At 34.2% G+C, this 19,341-nt stretch overlaps 1 protein-coding gene across 10 annotated transcripts in view; it reads left to right on the forward strand.

The window, feature by feature from the left end:
* The window catches only part of LOC106133233 (polypyrimidine tract-binding protein 2), a 366,610-nt gene that overhangs the window by 220,216 nt on the left and 127,053 nt on the right, over positions 1-19,341 (forward strand). For 6 of the 10 annotated variants that reach the window (XM_060945000.1, XM_060945003.1, XM_060945004.1 and 3 more), the window contains one exon: positions 12,518-12,574. The exons of the other annotated variants lie outside the window; for them this stretch is intronic. In XM_060945000.1, the coding sequence (XP_060800983.1) occupies positions 12,518-12,574 (57 nt within the window). The remainder of the gene's footprint in view (positions 1-12,517; positions 12,575-19,341) is intronic. 10 annotated transcript variants of the gene reach the window in all.

The following is a 19,341-nucleotide window of genomic DNA, read 5'->3' on the forward strand; positions in this document are numbered from 1 at the left end:
AGGAAATTTTTAAAACAATTTTGGAACTCAATTATCAAATCAATCGTTTATACGAATGTTGAATATTACAGTTATACTTATTGTAACTATACAAACAAATTTGTCGTTTTTAAGATTCTTAACTTTATTTTATTCTTTGATTCGAAACCTAAGATAGACCTGATTGGTCCCCTAAATTTTACTTGAGTATTACTTGTCTTTATTTTCTGTATTAAAAGTAAAATCTTACAAAAGGAAAAAAAAAAAAAAACTCGTTACTGTCTTTTTGTAATGAAAAATATCTACAAAACTTCCTAATAGTTGTAGGTAAATTTGTAGGAACTGAAGTATAAATAGATAAATATGCCGCTGCGTCTATTACCTGACCGCCAAGAGCCAAGACTGGCAATTTACATGAGTTGTTACATCCATCCTTCCTCGGCGGGTAAGTACAATTAATTCAGGAAACGGATACACGAGGCGCAAGTGTTCATCATACAGATAATTTAGCGTTCTAGTTACCTAGTGCCGCAATTTGTTATTAGAATAATTGTAAAATAAAGTTAATGTGGCAGGAACTTAACAGGTTTTGAAGTTCAGAATATATTGTTTATTATATTATGTATTAGTTTTTGAATAAAATAGTCATTTATTTAAACATCTACATTTCTTCAATTCTTAAAATGTTTATTTCTCAACAACGACGAAATAAATTATACTCCGATGTTTTCTTGAACGACATCAGAAAATCATTTCATATGATCTGGCTGGAATATATAATTGATCTGGCCATAATACTCATTAAAGTTAACAAATATATCAAAAAGCATACTCAGAAATGTTTAATGCGGGATGAAACCTGCCTTTGTAAATATTCATGAAGAAAGGAATACCCAAATTAATATGAGCGACGCAAATCTGTTATTCTATAACGTCTGAAAGCATTGTTGTATACTAATCTAATTAACCTTAGACACCAGTCCAAATGTGTTAACGGCGCCTTCAGGGTTTACTGGAATCAGAGAAGATAAAAGTTTAATGCTAAAGAAATAAAACATAAATTCGATTGGCGTTGTATCTCATTAGTATTCGTGCCTCGTACGTTCGCGGGCCGGCTTCGGAAGCTTCTGTTAAATGTCTCGTGCCTGCCAAACTTACTCGTAATTATCTGTTAACATTCCCAAGTTTGACCCGAGAAAATCTTGCACCAAGTAACCGGGATCTGCTGCCAGGGGCGCTTTCTTCGTCTTTCCCTAATAATCGCGCTCATGGAGATTTTTAATGAAAAAGATTGTGCGCCGTTATTTAGAAAGTTCGTGAAAGGGTTGAGTTTGTTTTGATTTAGTGCTGCTCCAGCTTGATTGTATCCTTTTCTGTGGTCTTGTATCGAATTAGAACTAATTAAAAATTTGCCGGGTCGTCGCGCGGATTGTTTGAGGTTAATGACATTTAGGTAGATAGTATATTGCCATTTATTTTGCACCGTCATACTTAGTCTTTAAAGATTAACTAAAGTTACTTATCTCATATGAAGGGAATAAAAAATACATTGAAAGCAGGTACGTTCGTCCGGTTTTTGAAAGACAGCCATTCATTTATCGATGATTCGCAGCGTATCCATTGGGCCGCTAATGGTTTTCAAATAAACTCGCCCTGTTAATGGCTTGGAATCTGTATAAAGCGTAAAATTCTACTAATTGATACATAACTCCGATTGAAAGGCGTCTCCCATCATACCATGACCCATATCATTTTAATTTAAATTACAAGCACGGTTCACCCTAATTTAGAATCAAGAACTTTGAATGAAATAATTTTAACCTGTGAAATGTAGGATATTCGTTTAAGGGCTATAAGTAATAGGAATTGACATCTCAAATATTAACATTACATCCTACTACTATTATAAAGGCGAAAGTTTGTATGGATGTATGGATGTTTGTTACTCTTTCACGCAAAAACTACTGAACCGATTACCATGAAATTTGGTATGTAGGTAGCTGAAGACTCAGAATTACACATGGCTACTTTTTATCCCAGAGTTCCCGCGGGATTGATAGGGTTTCCATGCGGACGAAGTCGCGGGCGGCCTCTAGTTGTTCATAAAGAGCAAACATTCTCAAAACAAAAAGAAATGATCACTAAAAACCAAATGAATAAAATAAATGAAATGGACGGAAATTTCCGTCACAATAGATTTAAGGTTAAAATATCACTGATTCATCGAAAATGTATAAAAGCTGACCTAATCGGCGAGATGATATGCCAATTTTTGTTCATCAGCAGCCGGCGATTCAGCGCCGCGTGCCGTAAGTCGGCATTAATCAAAACTGACAGAATAATTCGGGCGCTATCGCAAAGCAAACCTAATGTTTTGATAGATCCGCAAGGTATGTCCCCATATTGATTTTCAATTAATCTTTTGTCCCCTTGCGGTGAGACAGATTCATTTTTCGCGGCCGATGTAAGTGTGTTTTTATTTATTTCAATTTTTCTTGTTTGCTGCTCGGCTGTAGCCCGTGTCTCAGCCGTTTGCGGACAAACATACGAGCGCAAATATTGAAATCGCATCCATGTTATTCGTTCCTATCGATTCTGATATTTTCTACTTTTCCGATGTCAACTTTCTTATCGAAGTTTCTCAGCTCTACAAACTGTTTTGATGACTATTATTTATTTGATGTTCTTGATATCTTTTATCATTCTATCTAAATGAAGATTTGTTATTAATTATATTAAGTTAAGAAGAAAGCTCATTATATAGACGAAAAGCTGAAGAAGAAGCATATGTATTATTATATAGACGCGATCATTTAAACGTGAAGGTATTTTAAAAAGAAAGCAAATCTATATAATATAATAAAACAGTAAAAATATTTTGTCTGTACATTTAGTATTTTTGACTGAAATGAATAGATTAATAGAAAATTAAAAGAATAGATTAAAAGAAGATAGAAAAATTCTATTATTCATTCTAAGTGTCCCACTTAGAATGAATAATAGAATTTTTTTTTGTCTGTCTGTCTGCCTGTACGTATGATCACACTTATCTCCGAAAGTTCTAAACCGATTTACTTAAAACTTTCACCAATTGCTTTTAGTGCTTTAACTCAGAAAAACATTTAAAGTTTGTTTCATCAAAATCGGTTCACTAAAAAAAAGTTATCGTCATTTGAATGAACTCAAGGCATGAGTTTGTCTGCAAATAAGTTTACGCGGAAAAATTCGAAATTTACGCGGTCGAAGTCGCGGGCATCAGCTAGTTATGAATATTCGAACAAAAAATAAAAGTGAATGTATGTTCCAAAGGTTACAATTTGTTACCATCCCCACCGTTAGGTTATCGGCGTTAACGGAGAAAAAAGATAAAACATATTTATAGCACTATTATAGATTCCACACAAAAGCAATGTTAATACCAAAACCTGTTTAAAGGGTCCCAATAGTGGAGGGCAATGGGCTGAGGAATCTTTGATATTGTTACTTGCCTTTATTTACAATGTAAACTAGGAGATTTGTCTTACAAAAATTCTTCCTTAATAACATAATACCTACCTACATTATATATGAAGATTTTAACTACAAATCAACTTGGGGCGAAAATACATACATTTCGTGTATGTTTGTAATGCGGTAACTTTTTGATGAAATTAAAAAAGAGCGCAGAATCTGTTAATATAATTTTAAGTTCGTGGGGTAACAAAATAAATAAACTTGTTTTTGAGATATGCACAATTTAGCTAGTACACGTGTAATTTTGCAATTAAAACGAAAAGTATATTAGGTAATCTGTTGAAACCCAAACTAGAACTTAAACAACAGACAAGCTCATACTGTTTTCATATCTAAATAGAACGGTATGAACCGCAGACGAAAGTGTTATAACTGTAATTTTGGAGAAAATTAGTTATTACGACGGGGATTCAAGTCTGTTAATATCAATGTAAATGAGTGTTGCAGCAGCGACATGCTTGCACTATGTATTTAGTAATACTCCATTTATTCACTTGTATATAACCATACGTATCTAATTACACGGGTTTCAGTGCTCTTACTTTAGCGCGCAAATGAAAATGTGTTGCTTTCAGAGCTACGTTACCCCTAATAAATAAAATTATCAAAGTGAAATCGGCTTGTCACATTGCCAATAGATTGTTTAAAAAAAAATTATATTACTATGTTTAATGACCCTTTTAAAAACCGATGTTTTTCAATATTTAAAATGTAAAATAATAATGCTTTTACGCGCATGCAAAGGCATTAATAGTAAGTACGAAATCTCGGTCTATTTTCATTTGTTTCGTTCACTCCACGATTTTTCAGCCGGCGAATTTTTTTCTATTACAAGGATGTTTTCATTGCAGTTATCTGTCGACTGGCCGTTTTAAACCGCTCCGTTTTTATTGAGTAAATAGAGTAGGATTTTTCATGGAAAAAATACTAGGCGAGGAAGCACCATGGAAAAAGGTTGGTATGAAAGCCGTCTGCAACGAGAAGTTGGAAAAAATCGACATAGATTCGCGCCTGTCCGTTTTATGGTCGATATGTTAATAAACATTCGACGTGCGTTGAATGGATGAGATTACGGGGCCGGCAAAAGCTTGGCTTAACGTGCTAACCGTAAAAAGAAATTATGATGGCGGACAGCATACATAGTTCACGTTCAGGGAATATGCGAATTAAGGCGTGTAAAATTTCTTGTTTGTTCAAAATGAAATCACAGTCATCATCAAAACAAAGTAATAATTGATTATCCATCATAATGGTGATAAGAAAATCAAAAAGTACGGTACTAAGTTAAAGAATTCAACACACACACGATAGTTTGACTGCGGAACTGATATTCATTAAAACCTAATTACACTATGGAACATGGCTTTTCAGTCTCTTCAAGACTGTTAGCTCTGTCTACCCCGCAAAGGATATGGTGATGTTCTAATTAAACATACTGCCTAAGATTTTTTATTAAAATCTTGATGCCAAATAAATAAATAAAATAAAAGACAATCCGCACTTTCTCTCAGGTAATGTAACAAGTAAGGTTCAAGCCGTTCGCTTCTCAACACACACATGCGGTTTTTCTTTTATACGACTTTTACTTTATCTTTAATCGGGACAAAGTACTCTCCACAGTAATGGAGTCCACTAAGGGGATCGTTCCCAACCGTTATTTTATTTTACTTCACAATTTTGCACCTCTCAGTTACAAGATAAATTGCTATGATTTCCACATGTTTAATTTGGCTTTGAATAAATTATACGTTGTGACACGCGGGCGAATACTCGGTAATAACTCACACCAATTATTTTGGTTCCTTATTTATTCATCGAACCATGTATTGTGTGTAGTTAGTTACCCTGAATTGAGCGACAAAAATGATTATTGAAACCAATTCGCTGAATGAAGATGATGAAGCATGAAGCATTTTGAATGAACTTATTATTTACACTGGAATACAGTAATATAGATATTTAATAAATTCAATACTTATTTACAAAAACAATATTTTTTTGTTCTATGGTATTTAGATTAAGACTACACATTGCGTCGAACACGTGTGCGTTAACTCCGAATTCACTGCACTGGGTATTATTTATGTTCCTTACATAGCTATTTCTGGATTCAGTTCCTTATTGCTTACGAATACGCAAGAATAGTTTCAGCATACCTACATAGTTCCATGTTACGACTTTCTGTTACATTTCAATATCGAATTTTTTGATATAGCCTAAAGTTTCTTCACGATAAAATGTTCCTATTGAATGTCATTGAAAATTGCTGCCATAAAAGTTAGGTACTTCCATAAGACTCCCGAGGTCTACTCAAATAAATATGAAAAATTATAAACATACCGTGTAAAGTAGTCCATGATAAAATCTATGTTATACTTTATTAAATTCCCAGCTGAGGCCAGGTAGCGCGGTAAGGATTCGCTTTATTGCTCAATTTAAAAAATGTTTCACATAATACGGCTGGAAAATAATACGCTGAAGACTCACACTGAAATTAAGGGACATAACATCTTTTACAGCTTTTGTTTTTTGCTGTAAATAATTTATTACCTGGAAAAAGTTTGAAAAGAGCGTAAAACGTAATTTCTTTGAGAGGTTTTTGACGCCAAACGACCGAAAAGTTTATCGGGCGGGCGTAATCCGCCAATCAAAATGTTCAGAGGGAACTAATTTGCCGTATCGAATACTTTCATAGAAACAAAGAAAGTGGTCAAACAAGTTGTTGCGAACAATGCTGAGTTTTTTTTTGGAAAATGACTCGATGAGACGATTGAACTTTTGGTGCGATCAAAGGGCGCTGTGGTTAGAGTCATCTCGACTAAACCCGGGACTGCGCCTTAATTCCGACATTTTATTTACCTCAAGAATGTCGACTTTGAAGATGTGAACTAATTCCTAGTTAGCGGAGTTTCGGCCGCTTCCTTCTGATGTTGTTGTTTGATTTAATGAAATTGGACTCTCGGGAACTATTTAGGGTATTGGCGTATTTGTGTAAATTGTATTAGTTCGGTTTGTCATTTCAAACTTTATAGGCTGTTGCTAGTTGTTCTTTCTTTATCTGTCAAAATATATATTTTTTTTCTTTTACTTGGATATAAAAAAAACAACTTAAGTAATTTACGTTATTAGTTAGTAAACGATTTTTGTTCATTTTTGTGTTAAATCCAATTAATATTTGCTAAAACAATTTGTTTCCTTTATATTAATTTATTTAATTAAATTCAGTTTCTAATGGCAGCCTAAGGTTACGTTTCATTGTAAGCTCAGATCACATAACTTGTAGTCTATAAAGTACGAAATTGGGAGGTATTAATTGCTGTTTCAACATTATTAAAACATTAGATACAATGTACCTTAATAGGAGCATAACTTTGTTGCCTGTTTCACTTGGAGTTTTAGAAGTTCTGACAACGCATCGTCTCGGTATTGTTTAAAGTTTATTAAGTTCCGAACATCGCATGACGTAAGTCGACGTAGACTACGTAATGAAGCGAACACGAGGTGCCTCTAGGAACTATAGGATACTTTCAGTGGTCGTTATTTGTCTGTTCGGGCTTTGCCAGTAACTTCGACACTTGTGACTTACCGAGTTCTCTTTCGACTATCTCAGGGACTTTTTATGTTACTGTGTGAAGGAAACTTTGCATGTGAACTATCGAATTGTTCGTGTATTTTGGTACTACTTTTATATTTCAAGCAGAATTTATTCATGACTGTTGGATCCTTAATAGAAGTTAAAGCTGTCATTTTAATTAGAATATCTTATATAATTTCTAATTTCGTACATCTTCACCCACTAGATACATACTGTTGATACACGTAACTACTCTAATCTTCTCAATGCAAACAAGTAATTAGTTGAGAGCTTGTTAAGTTTTGTTTAAGACTGACACCGCAAAACACTGGGATAGAAGTAAAGCTCTGTATTTGGTGTGATTTTGCATATTCAGCAGCCAAACGGTACCTTACAGTGATCATATTTAGAATTCTCCCAATTTTTATGTGCTTTTAGTTTTAATACTGCTTATTTGACATCGTTATTAATATGTTCTGAGATAATTTTGTGATGTTTATTAGTATAGACATGTTATGAAAACAAATAGTTGACAACTTGTTTACCATTGTCATTTATTTATTTCTTTATGTAGACGCAAGATGTGAATTTATGTAAATAATTTAATTTAGTTTCATTAAAATAAGAATCCCCCAATTCTTCCTCTTTTAGGATCAAAGTAAAAATATTTTCTTTAAGGATTTTAATAACGAATTCTTAAGGGCGAAGGGAAGGAAGCCACCTGTCACTATTTGTATCTCATTTCTATCATTTAGCTAAACATCTGAACGTAACCTTTCAGTCTTTTAACTCTCTCCACACCGCAAGGGATATAGACGTGAATATATGTATGTAATGTATTAATACATGCATTAAAATAATAAAAAAGAAACAAAGAAATACTAAAAATAGCCATATTTTGTGTCAATGAAAAAGTGTGATGCACAGGGAGGCAGGGGTTAGAACCATACCGCGTTCATACCAATGACTCTTTGTTGAATGATGTTCGTAACCGGAGCTAACGCCAGGGGGATGATAAGTTAATTTTCATGTGCTGTGTTTCTGCATGTTTGGCGGTTTGTGTTGACGTGGCAAACTTTAAGTTTAAACAGACACTGCATTAACTTATGATCAGCCGGGGGCAACACAACTGCACTCAACCAAATTCATCTAAACTTGGAGAAAACCTTACTTCGTGAGTAATTTCAGAACATGACCGGTATGATGAAGCTTCAAAGTTTTAAGGCTGAAACATTTATATAGAAAATGAAATATGTAGTTTTTATTTTTTATTTGATACACTCTATTTAAAAATATAGGTAAAAATAAAGTAACTCTTAAACTTTGCATGAAAAAAGGACAGGATTTTAAGAAGTGCAACATTTACTAATTCAGAACTAATAAATAGCTTAACTAAGCACAATTTTCAACGATGATATAAACCTATCAAAAATAAAGCTTTTATCATACACAAACATAACATATTTACTCTCTTTATGACTGAGTTAACGACTTCATATAAATTCTATAATTTTAATTTATATTAACTTCTATCCCATTACTCGGTGATGTTTTTTTATAAAATTGGCCGTGTCTATATCAATAGAATGACTTGCGTGTGATCCACTGTACTTGGCTTCCGCTCGGCGTAGCGCGTGATACGGCGCCACTTGATGCCATCTATATATGTATATATTTTATATTATATTTGTATTACGTTTCACAATAATACCTCTATTTATTACGAGTATTTCGCTATAAAAATAATATTTAATTGACATTGCTTGTAAGGTAGAATTGATTGAAACTTTCCCAAAACATTTGATCGACTTAGTTTCATAGGACCTCATACTCAATGGACCATATTAAGCTGTAAGCTCGTGTCGTGTCAAGCTTACAGTTTAATAATCGATAAACATTGCACAGCTGAAATTGCAAGAAATATCTATGCGATAATACGAAAAAAATTCTTTTCCAGTCCTGAGTATTGAACCTTAGAGAATGTATTTTAAATTTTGTATTTTATTTTTACACTTGGAGGTTTTATACTTATGTATCAAAAAAGTTACACTAAACCAAGAAAAAACATCAAATGAACATTTTTTTTTATTCGAATTTATTATTCAAAAGCATGGTATTACGGCGGACGGTCCTAACTGCCACTTATCTCATTTTAATTGGACCTCCCATTGAACGCTATCGAATCACCAATACTTTTACATTTATCAATCCATAAAAGAGTTGTCTATATTACAAATTGAGTTATCTGCGGATAAATAAACCATCCAATTTTTATTTTTATTAATTACATAAATGACACTTGATATAATTTGTCTGATATCTAAAGGTTGACTGCTCAATAAAGTTTTAAAGAAATTAATGTACATTTAGTGTTGTTTATAGGTATATATATTTAGTATATAATACTCGTTTTTACGGTATAATAAGTAGGTATGTTTTTAATAGATTATTATTATCGCTTACACAAAGGTTCTCTGATTAACCCAATAATAAACTGTTACATAATGCTATTAGCATTAAGTCCGCCTATTTTACTTTACAAATTGTAATTGTTACATACATACATACATATAATCACGTCTATATCCCTTGCGGGGTAGACAGAGTCAACAGTCCTGAGCGGACTGATAGGCCACGTTCAGCTATTTGGCTTTAAGATAGAATTGAGATTCGAATAGTGACAAGTTGCTAGCCTATCGCCTAAAAAATGAATCTCAAGTTTGTAAGCCTATCCCTTAGTCGCCTTTTACGACATCCATGGGAAAGAGATGGAGTGGTCCTATTCTTTTTTGTATTGGTGCCGGGAACCACACGGCACAATAAAGAATACTTGTTTGTTGGCTCTGTCTACCTTTATTGTTACAATAAAGAATAATTAATGAATAAATAAATTGATCTTAAAAATAATTATAGCTAACTTTAGTTGTTTGGAATATATGACGTTAATTGGATTTTTTCCATGAAATATTGGTTTGAACTATGATAGGTTCCACAATGAGACATTTTTAAGAAGTTTACTTTTTACTTAGTATAGTTTAATATTTAATCGCCGTATTTCTCATTTTTTACGAACTGTTAATTATCCAAAAAAAGGCTTTAAAAAATTTTTTCTACCTAAGAGGCATTTTATATAGAAATATTATTAGAACGAAATGTAGTTAATATCTTTGAACAATTTCATTGCACTAAATTGCATTCCACGCTGATGGACAGGTAATATTAAATTATTTAAATTTTCAGCTTTAAGCTATGAACACAATACAATACAAATCCCATTCACTTTGCCAGTTTGTCGCCACAAATACGAGGAAATCGGCAACTACGAGTATTTGGTTATTAAATGACAATTTGATGAATGTTAATTATACATACAGTTGTTACTTATTATTTCCATATAAAAGGTGCATGTATGTATATATAAATTCTTATTCTTTCGTTGTAAAACAATAAAATTTGATTTAATGTCCAAAAATCATTGCTAATGCCACAGAGATAAAAAAATGCCATATCAAATAGATCCTTTATAAAAGTTTAGATTATTATTCTATGCATAAGTGATAATACTGCAAATACACCGGAATTATTAATAGAAACTCTATAATCATCCTTTGTGCCATAAACGTCTATTACCCGAAAATCATTTTGATTCTGAACTGTGCGGGTCTTGTTTTGATAGATTTTCATCTCCAAAATCGTTCCGAACAATAATTCAGCTGTTTATGCTTTGTGGTTTAATGCAGATAGGAAATATCTGCGTTTGTAGCATTGATTTTGCTGATTTTATATGAATTATTTACTAGAAACATATCTCACAGATTGAGCTAACTTCAAACTCCAAGTCTTGTATTATAGAAAACCAACTCCACGTAACAAAGTCTTTTAATAAACATTTATCTACAAGAACTTCCAAAACCCAAGTCACTCAGAAGAAGTTACTTTTTCATTATGACCTGAATGGCGATCCAACCCGGGATTACCACTACTTACGCCAAACAGATCAATATTTTCTTAAACTTTCATGACGTAAATTAATATGAAGTGCTTCATTCATTTAGCATGATTAAAATCTTGATTCCCGTACCGTATTTTGCATGATCTTGTTGTTATTTTCTCCAAAACAACACTCGACTCTGTCGAGCGGGATGTATTCACACAGAAAAGCGATTCTATTCAAGTTCTGCTTAATTACTCTGGACATCTTGAAGATTGGAACTAAAGACATTGTTGAGAGAGAACGCTGCATAGAGTACAGAAACTAGAAGATATTAATCTTACCAGGCCTGTGATTCATTCAGTGTAGTGCAGAAATATTATTTATAATACAGGAAATTGAACACAGGATCTGGATGGACTGATTGGTTGCAAATATAGTATTGCACTCATTACTTTTTCATGCCATATTGTTTATTGCACCTCGCGTTATTTACTAAATACCTACAAAAATAAAATTTTCAAATATGAAACTAGATAGAAAATGTCTTACTTGAAGAAAATTACATCATATTTTTTCTTCATGTGTTGTCATTATTCTCTGTTTTCTCTATCATCCAGTCTTGGTTGTAGGCTTCTTTGCTCTTTTTTTTCGTTCATGGCAGACTTTATCCCGTCTTATCCGATCGGACGTCATCAATCCATCGTTGTGACGATTCTAATGATTCCACATTTCGTTGTATCTTTGATCTGCAATGCAGACACAACTCGACTATTTGCATGACTAACCACCTAAGCCGTTCTCGGACCGCCTCGGCGCCCTGGTCAACAATGGAAACGTTTAGCAATTCGCTCTCGTAATGAAGTTAAGCGCAGATTGCCCGCCGTCCCATGATTCCACTAAAGCAAGATTCTGACCCCTTTGATGCTAAATTGTTTATGCATAACGTATTGATGTATGGTATTGATCACATTAACTGGTATGCACTGAACACGATTAATACTGCGTTCACATTGTCGAAACACGAGTTTACAGCAATTATTCAATGTTGGCCAATGTTTACCTATTTTGATTCAAAAACCCTAACTTATAGCACGGTTTGGAAAACTGAACGTGTTACCTTTTATATAATTGATTCCTGCGCCGCCTTCTTTTGCACAGTCTATGTTTTGGTATTGTTTGTTACAGAAAGTGTGTCCATTTGGATTACCTTTTGTCTTCAAACCACTCTCAACATATCCTCCCTGTATAAACAATTGCATGATGACAACTCCTCAATTAGTGTTTTATTTTTATACCGAAACATAACCGATAACCATTGTTTATTGATACAATATCTCAGCCAAATCAAAACGATGTAACGAGCTCCTAGAAATATATTTATATCATCATATATCATCTTTAGAACTTTTTTGTTTTACCGTTTTGAAAATTGATGTGTTTATTGCTTTTAAAAATTTTTAATATATTTTTTTAATTGTTATTATTTGGATTACTAACGTATTGAATATTATTTTCAGGTGAGTGAAACTTCACTACTTGAGTGCAGCAACGGGCGTTACGTGGCGTCCGAAACGGTGAGTCAAGCATACATACACAATTAATATTTAAGATTTCAGAACAAATTTAAAATATACATACAATACTTAACCTCTCTCGTTAAGTGCTTGTTTGCAATTTGTTGTTTGATATTTGATCCGAAATTTGTACATTTTTAATTGTAACAATGTACGTAATTATTTACTTTATTTTTCCATTTTGATCTTTTCGTTCATAAATCTCTCTCCTCTATTAATAAATTTGCAAACATTAAATGAAAAACGAAATTCCCATATAACGAAATAAAAATACCAACGTCACAAAAATGTGGTGTAATCAACAGGATTTTTCATACTTGTAGAAGTATCAAAGCGAGAGTCATACTGGGCTCAAAGTTATCCGTTTTTTTTTTCGAACCTTATACCTTCCTACTCCATAAACAACTTTTTTCTCTTTTATTCGATGTTTGCTGCAAGCTTGCGGTTTCGATTCAAAAATGCGACAATCTTTTTCCTTTATTTCGGTCGTATGAAAGTGACTATTTTTCGAGTGATAGGGAATGAAGTGCCGTTTACACAAAATAGCTGTGAACTAGTTATGATCGCTGAATGATGCTGAAATAGGAAAATGTCGTTGTAAACCTGATAATTTACGAATATCAATATTTTTATATATTTCAGTTTAAAAAGGGAAACAATATATCTTAACTCTGGAAAAACTTAGTAAACTACCGTGATACTGTTTTAAAGAAGTAGCTTTCACTATATTATAACTGATCAATCTCATGAAAATTCACTTCACATGTCTGTACAAAGTAAAATATTATTGCAGTAAAGTATGAGCAGAGCTTAACTTGTAAGGCAGCAGACCCGGCCACTCCACTCCCCATCTGTTCACGGTTCGAATCCAAAGACTAATTACGGCCCAGTTTTTACCACCTCAGTGTAACATATTCCCACTGGATTCTACTACGGAAACTTTCCAACCACATTCAAGCGAATTTCACTCATTTTAATATCCACTCTAAGTTTACAATCCTACCACCGGAAATGAAAAATGCACCTTAACGTTACGCCAATATCAATCTTATTGTAAGGGCAGTACAGTGCAATTCTTTAACTAAGTAAAAATTGTAGCGTTGAAATAAACATGACCAAACGATTTTCAACTTTCTTACATTTTGTATTATGAGTTACTTCAATTTGAATAACTGCTTCGCCAAGCTAGTAGAATCTCAAGATTTGTTCATACCTCGAGTTGATAATTACTAATAACTGTAATTATTCTCATTTAAATTTCTGGGCCTAATGGCTAAAATTATAAGTCATTTTATTTTATATCTTCAAACAATTTTGAAACGTTTAGAATTTGCGTTTCGAAAAATAAACGAAAACCAATCTTTATAAAATACAGTGCAATACACATTTTAATAAAATGAAATTGCGCATTGGAGATTCAAGTTTTCATTTTGCTCAATAAAGTACCCGCCAAACTCGCATGATACGCGGAAAACATTCAAGTATGCATGAAACAGATCAATCGTCATATCAGCCTGCCGCAAAACAGACGTGTAGCATATGCAGCGAATACCGACTGAATAATTAAATTGCAATCAAATACCTATTTTGGAATTCCAAAAACCAACGAGTTTGAGCTCCGATACGTTGGAATTATGCTTACGGATACACGAGTTCAAAGAATTTAATTTTAAAATACTGCAACGCCGGATCTGAGATCGCTTGCATCGGATCGCTGCATGTTTACTAATTAGATCCGTTCGTAACCGCAAAGAATATCCGTCCTCCTAATTGTTGATAAATTTAAGACCCTCCCCCTACTACTGAGGGGGTTGTTTATGTTACCTGAATGAAGAATGAGCGGGTAACGAATCCCTCTCGTTTTATTTACGTTAACAATTTCTATCAATTTGGTGCGAGCCTGTACCGCGATGGTTGGTTATATTTAGGTAACCCTGTTATTCAGCGGCGCGTTATTCCCGTCTCGTTGTATGGCGTCGACTCTCGCGAGCACCAGATAACAGTCTCAATTGCAAGCGGCACTCGTAGGATCGCCTCACCTCGCACGCCGAGCCTCGACGAGTTTTTGAATTTTTAAATTACTCATTGTGCGATGGAATGCTGCCCGTCGCAGAATCTCCCACGGGCATCGCTCCTACAATCGAATGTGCACCCAAACCCTTACACCTATGTGCTATATTACTTTGACTGAACAAACTCTATCAAACCTTTCGTGCCGAGCCTAGAAATATGCTCGCAAACCTAGAACGACGTCCCCCGAGAGTGATACTAACGAATGTCGTCCTAAATTTTTGATAGATAGAGTCCAAATATCCGCGAAATTCGATCCCGCACTTGACTACCCGTCTTCAAATTGTACGGGATCATTCCTGCGCACTCCCACGTAATCCGTAACTTGACTCGCGCGATACTCGACGAATATTTCCTCACTGTAAAATTAAATTTAGTAAAACCTCATCGAGCAGCTTCCCGATAGAAAAATATGCACATATTCGTTTCAATGTGCTTAAAGAATATCGTATAGAAAGATCAGTCGACTGGAATGCAGCAAGATAAGTGGAACTATGTAGGGCGTTAACAAAGGCCGCCGAAGCGCTCTCGTAAACAAGAAAGTTATTCCACTTACTTGAAATAAATCTATGACTGTTTAATATAACGTATAATGTTCATTTCGCAGTTTTGCCAGTTATGTGTAATGTATAAGTATAGTCGATACGATTGTGGAGGAGATGTGAAGTGCTGCTTTCTCCCGTTTTATGCGATGAGTTAGTGCTGTGTCGCGCGTGTTGCGTTTCTAATGAAACATTCATTCGCGCTATTATGACTCAGCAGGCACACTGATGCATTCTAGGCGCTGACACTTTCCGTATCTAATTTGCGTAGGTTTAGATTGTGTCTGGATTGTATAATATAAGGATTACTTAGATTAGCTATATGACGTCAATATGTACGATAACCGTATATTTTTTGAGTTCAAGAGCATTGAGAGCATTAATGTCGACCATTGTCTCTCATACAAATAATCGTCCAAGTCATCGGCAGAACCCGTTCCACTCTGGCGGCGTACCGCGTCGTAGAATGTTATTACCCGGGAAGCGCAGGCGCAACCGCTTGTGCGACGGAGATAGTCAAAGAAGAAAGTGGTAAGAGTGAAAGAGAGCCGTGCCGTGGGAGGAGGCAAAGGGTCAGCGAAAGTGCATTGCCACGGCCGCAGTGCACCGCACCCGATGAGAAAAGTTGTTCTCGATGCACGTAGAATATCACATGGGAAATGTTATGGGAAATGTTGAATATGATTCATTGTTGCCATAAATCGCTTGCAATTATTACTCGTTTCATAAAAATTGAACGGTTACATACTGTATAAAAGTAACTTTATTCCCATTAGTTTCGCGAAAATAACATTCGATTACATTCCATCCATGTAGTGCAGAAATCTTATTTTTATGTTATCTTTATGAAGTGTACATAAATAGAATAGACATGCAAAGGTAGCTGGAGTGGATCTTTAGAAATATTATTTAAAAAATCCAGTTAATTCATAACGAAGTCTGATACACGGCGCATAGAAAGCCTCCCTCGCTCCAGTTTCGAGTAAAGGAAAGGTAAAAATGAAGCGTGTCAAGAGGGTTTTGGTACTCTCGACCAGGACAGAGTGGGCCTGTTGCCTGTCGAAAACAAAGAGGGCATTTTTCAAGAAAACTCCCTCTTCCGAATCACCTGAGATTTACACTTGTATTGTACTTGTGGTTTGAGTGGAATTTGGTGAATTGCTGTTGTTTGATTCTAGTACGCGAATGTCGTATCCGTTTGTACGATGAGGTTTATTGTTGCAAAGGTATTTTTGGGAAATCAATGTCGGTGGCTGTTCAAGTATTTTAAAGTAGTTCAGAAAATTTGGAATTCTGATATTCATATTATGACTTCTTTTTCCTGGCGTTAAACCCCCTTACATCCTCACCATTTTTCATTTAACATTTTTTAGAGGAGCCAGGAGTTCGTCTTTTGATCATGATTCTGGGTTTGAACTCCTATCTAAGTCGTTCAATCTACTACTACCACTACTACTGGATCACGGTATAAGATTATGCACTAGATTAATGTCTACTTTAAAATTAAGTCCTAATCACTCAACATATTAATACTTTATTTGAACTCAGTGCTCAGAACTCGGTGCTTAAATAAATAAGTATGCTAATACTTTACTTAAAATCCACTTGGACAATGTGAAAAACCTGCTTTCAATATCTGAACAAAGTAATCAGTAACCCTTGTTGACAATACCACACCGCCCTGAATTTTGAATTCTCCAGTCGTCTTCAATATCTTTAAGTGGTTTTGATATCTTTACCCCCGGGCCGGCCATTGTATCTATTTCTGTTATCACTTTACTGGCTCAGTATCTTATTACTTTGACGACATGACTGAAGATGCGTAATTTATAATAAAGGAATGGGTTCCAGAATTTTACATTTGACGGATAAGAATCTGCTACTTTTGACATGCTCATTTCTAAAATGCTCAATATGCTTTTATACACCACGAATATGATAACAAGGGACCCAAATAGTTTATTATTTAAATTTATGGTATAACGTATTAGTACACATTTTAAAACAATCTTTTTTTTGACGTTTAATTCAATAAAAGAGGACACTGACTTGAACTGACTTACATATCAACGCACAGCCGAAACCGCTGGGCAGCGATAGATTTAAAATTTAACACGTAACCATGTTGCCAAATTTTAAAAATGCCTTTGTATATATATTTACTAATATAATATTTATTATATATTTACGCTTATCTCTATAAGGTTTCCGACAAACCCGCATGCGTATTCTAACACGTAAATTACCAAATTTTTTAAAAAGACAACATTAAATTTTGTCTTTTTAAAAAATTTGGATTCTCCGAAAAACATGAGCGCGTTTAGAGCGCGTTCACGTACGTGTATCACTGGTTCTAAGGCTCTAGTTTAATATGCAACGAATTTAATAGTTAATGTTCGCGACGCCGGTGAGCGCGTTCCCAAATTACTCCATACTCGTTCTCTGGAGACTCCCTGGATTTATGCTGTATCTTCCTGCGATGCTGTAGACTGGACCTACATGTATCATAGGGTTACATTTAGTAACCTCAAAAATATAGGTAGTTTTATCTTATCGTGTATGGATCTTGACTTCATGTTGGCGTTGTTCATAACGCACATTGAGATCCTCTTTTGATCAATGACCTAGGATTACTCCTAGGTCATTGATCAAAAGAGGATCTGATTAGGAAATATCACCTGGATTTAATTTATGATGTATATTCCAGATTTTTTTAAAGATTTGAGCGACATTTATCATACTCGTAATGTAACATTGAATTACATAGGAAAATAGTTTTAAATATATTATGTAATCATAAAAGAAGAATCCCAGTTATCGTGTTTCGTTGTCAATGGTTCTCATCATCATATAGATGTTAGATATAATGTATAATCATTGGTCTTATGCCAAGGTCTTGAAGTAAGAAGATCTGGAGATAATGTGAAGTGGAATGATTACCATCTTTATACCTATCATATCCTAAAAATGAACACCTACTAATAATATATATACTAGTAGAAAGATACATACATACATACATATGGTCACGTCTATATCCCTTGCGGGGTAGACAGAGCCAACAGTCTGGAAAAGACTGAATGGCCACGCTCAGCTATTTGGCTTAATGATAGAATTGAGATTCGAATAGTGACAGGTTGCTAGCCTATCGCCTAAAAAGAATCCCAAGTTTGTGAGCCTATCCCTCAGTCGCCTTTTACGACATCCATGGGAAAGAAATGGAGTGGTTCTATTCTTTTTTTTATAGGTGCCGGGAACCACACGGCACGTAGAAAGATGTGTGTGTAATCTATAGTTGCGTCTATTAAACTGTTTGTTAACAATCGTTTTTTTATTTCAATAATTTTTACCGAGAAAGGAAATAAATATAAGTTTAATGTTAATAATATTAAACAATCTGGAACACTGTTCCTCCATTAAATGTGGGTAACTCTTTATAAATCATTAAAATAAAAAAAGAGCAATAGTACTTACTTCCCTTGCTGCGAAAGTATTTTTAAAGTCTCGTAAAAATTTAATTACGTTGGTTAATTGAAAGCGGGGGGTTGTTTGTTGATCTTTGTCGTATATTTTTATCGCCACCATTTTTTTATTTAACGCTTCCAATATATGAATAACATATGGCATTTACTCATATCGCACGCAGAATGACGTGTCGAATAGATTGAAATAGAAATAGGGATAAGTGGCTAGCACATTGAATATAAGAAGAGTCCAAAGTTTGTAAGCCCTTTAGTAGGTAGTATGTAGAACATTTTGTACTCCTTACCAACTCAGCAAAGAATCTTTGAAAACGTTGTCCTTAAATCTTGAAATATCAAGATGTTAAAATGAAAATTACTGCGTTAGTATATTTACATATTTAATACACATTTTCATACTCGGACACGAAAATGCAAATCAAATAAAGTGGAATAAATCTTGGAATTCCTGTCACTTGAAAAAAATCGCGCGCTTTCCCTAAAGTTCCACGAATGTCTAAATTTCTGCACAGTTAGCTGCCAATTATGAATTAATTTACAAAAGATTACATATTCTTTTCGAAATACTTGAGAAACTTTTTAATTAAAATTCTTTCGGCGAGTCAGAAAAAATCTTTTACGGCTAACTGATAATTTCAATTTCCTATTTTTATAGTCTCCGGGTGGGTTTAAA

This window comes from Amyelois transitella, chromosome 7 (genome assembly GCF_032362555.1).
Source record: "Amyelois transitella isolate CPQ chromosome 7, ilAmyTran1.1, whole genome shotgun sequence".
Lineage (NCBI taxonomy): Eukaryota > Metazoa > Arthropoda > Insecta > Lepidoptera > Pyralidae > Amyelois > Amyelois transitella.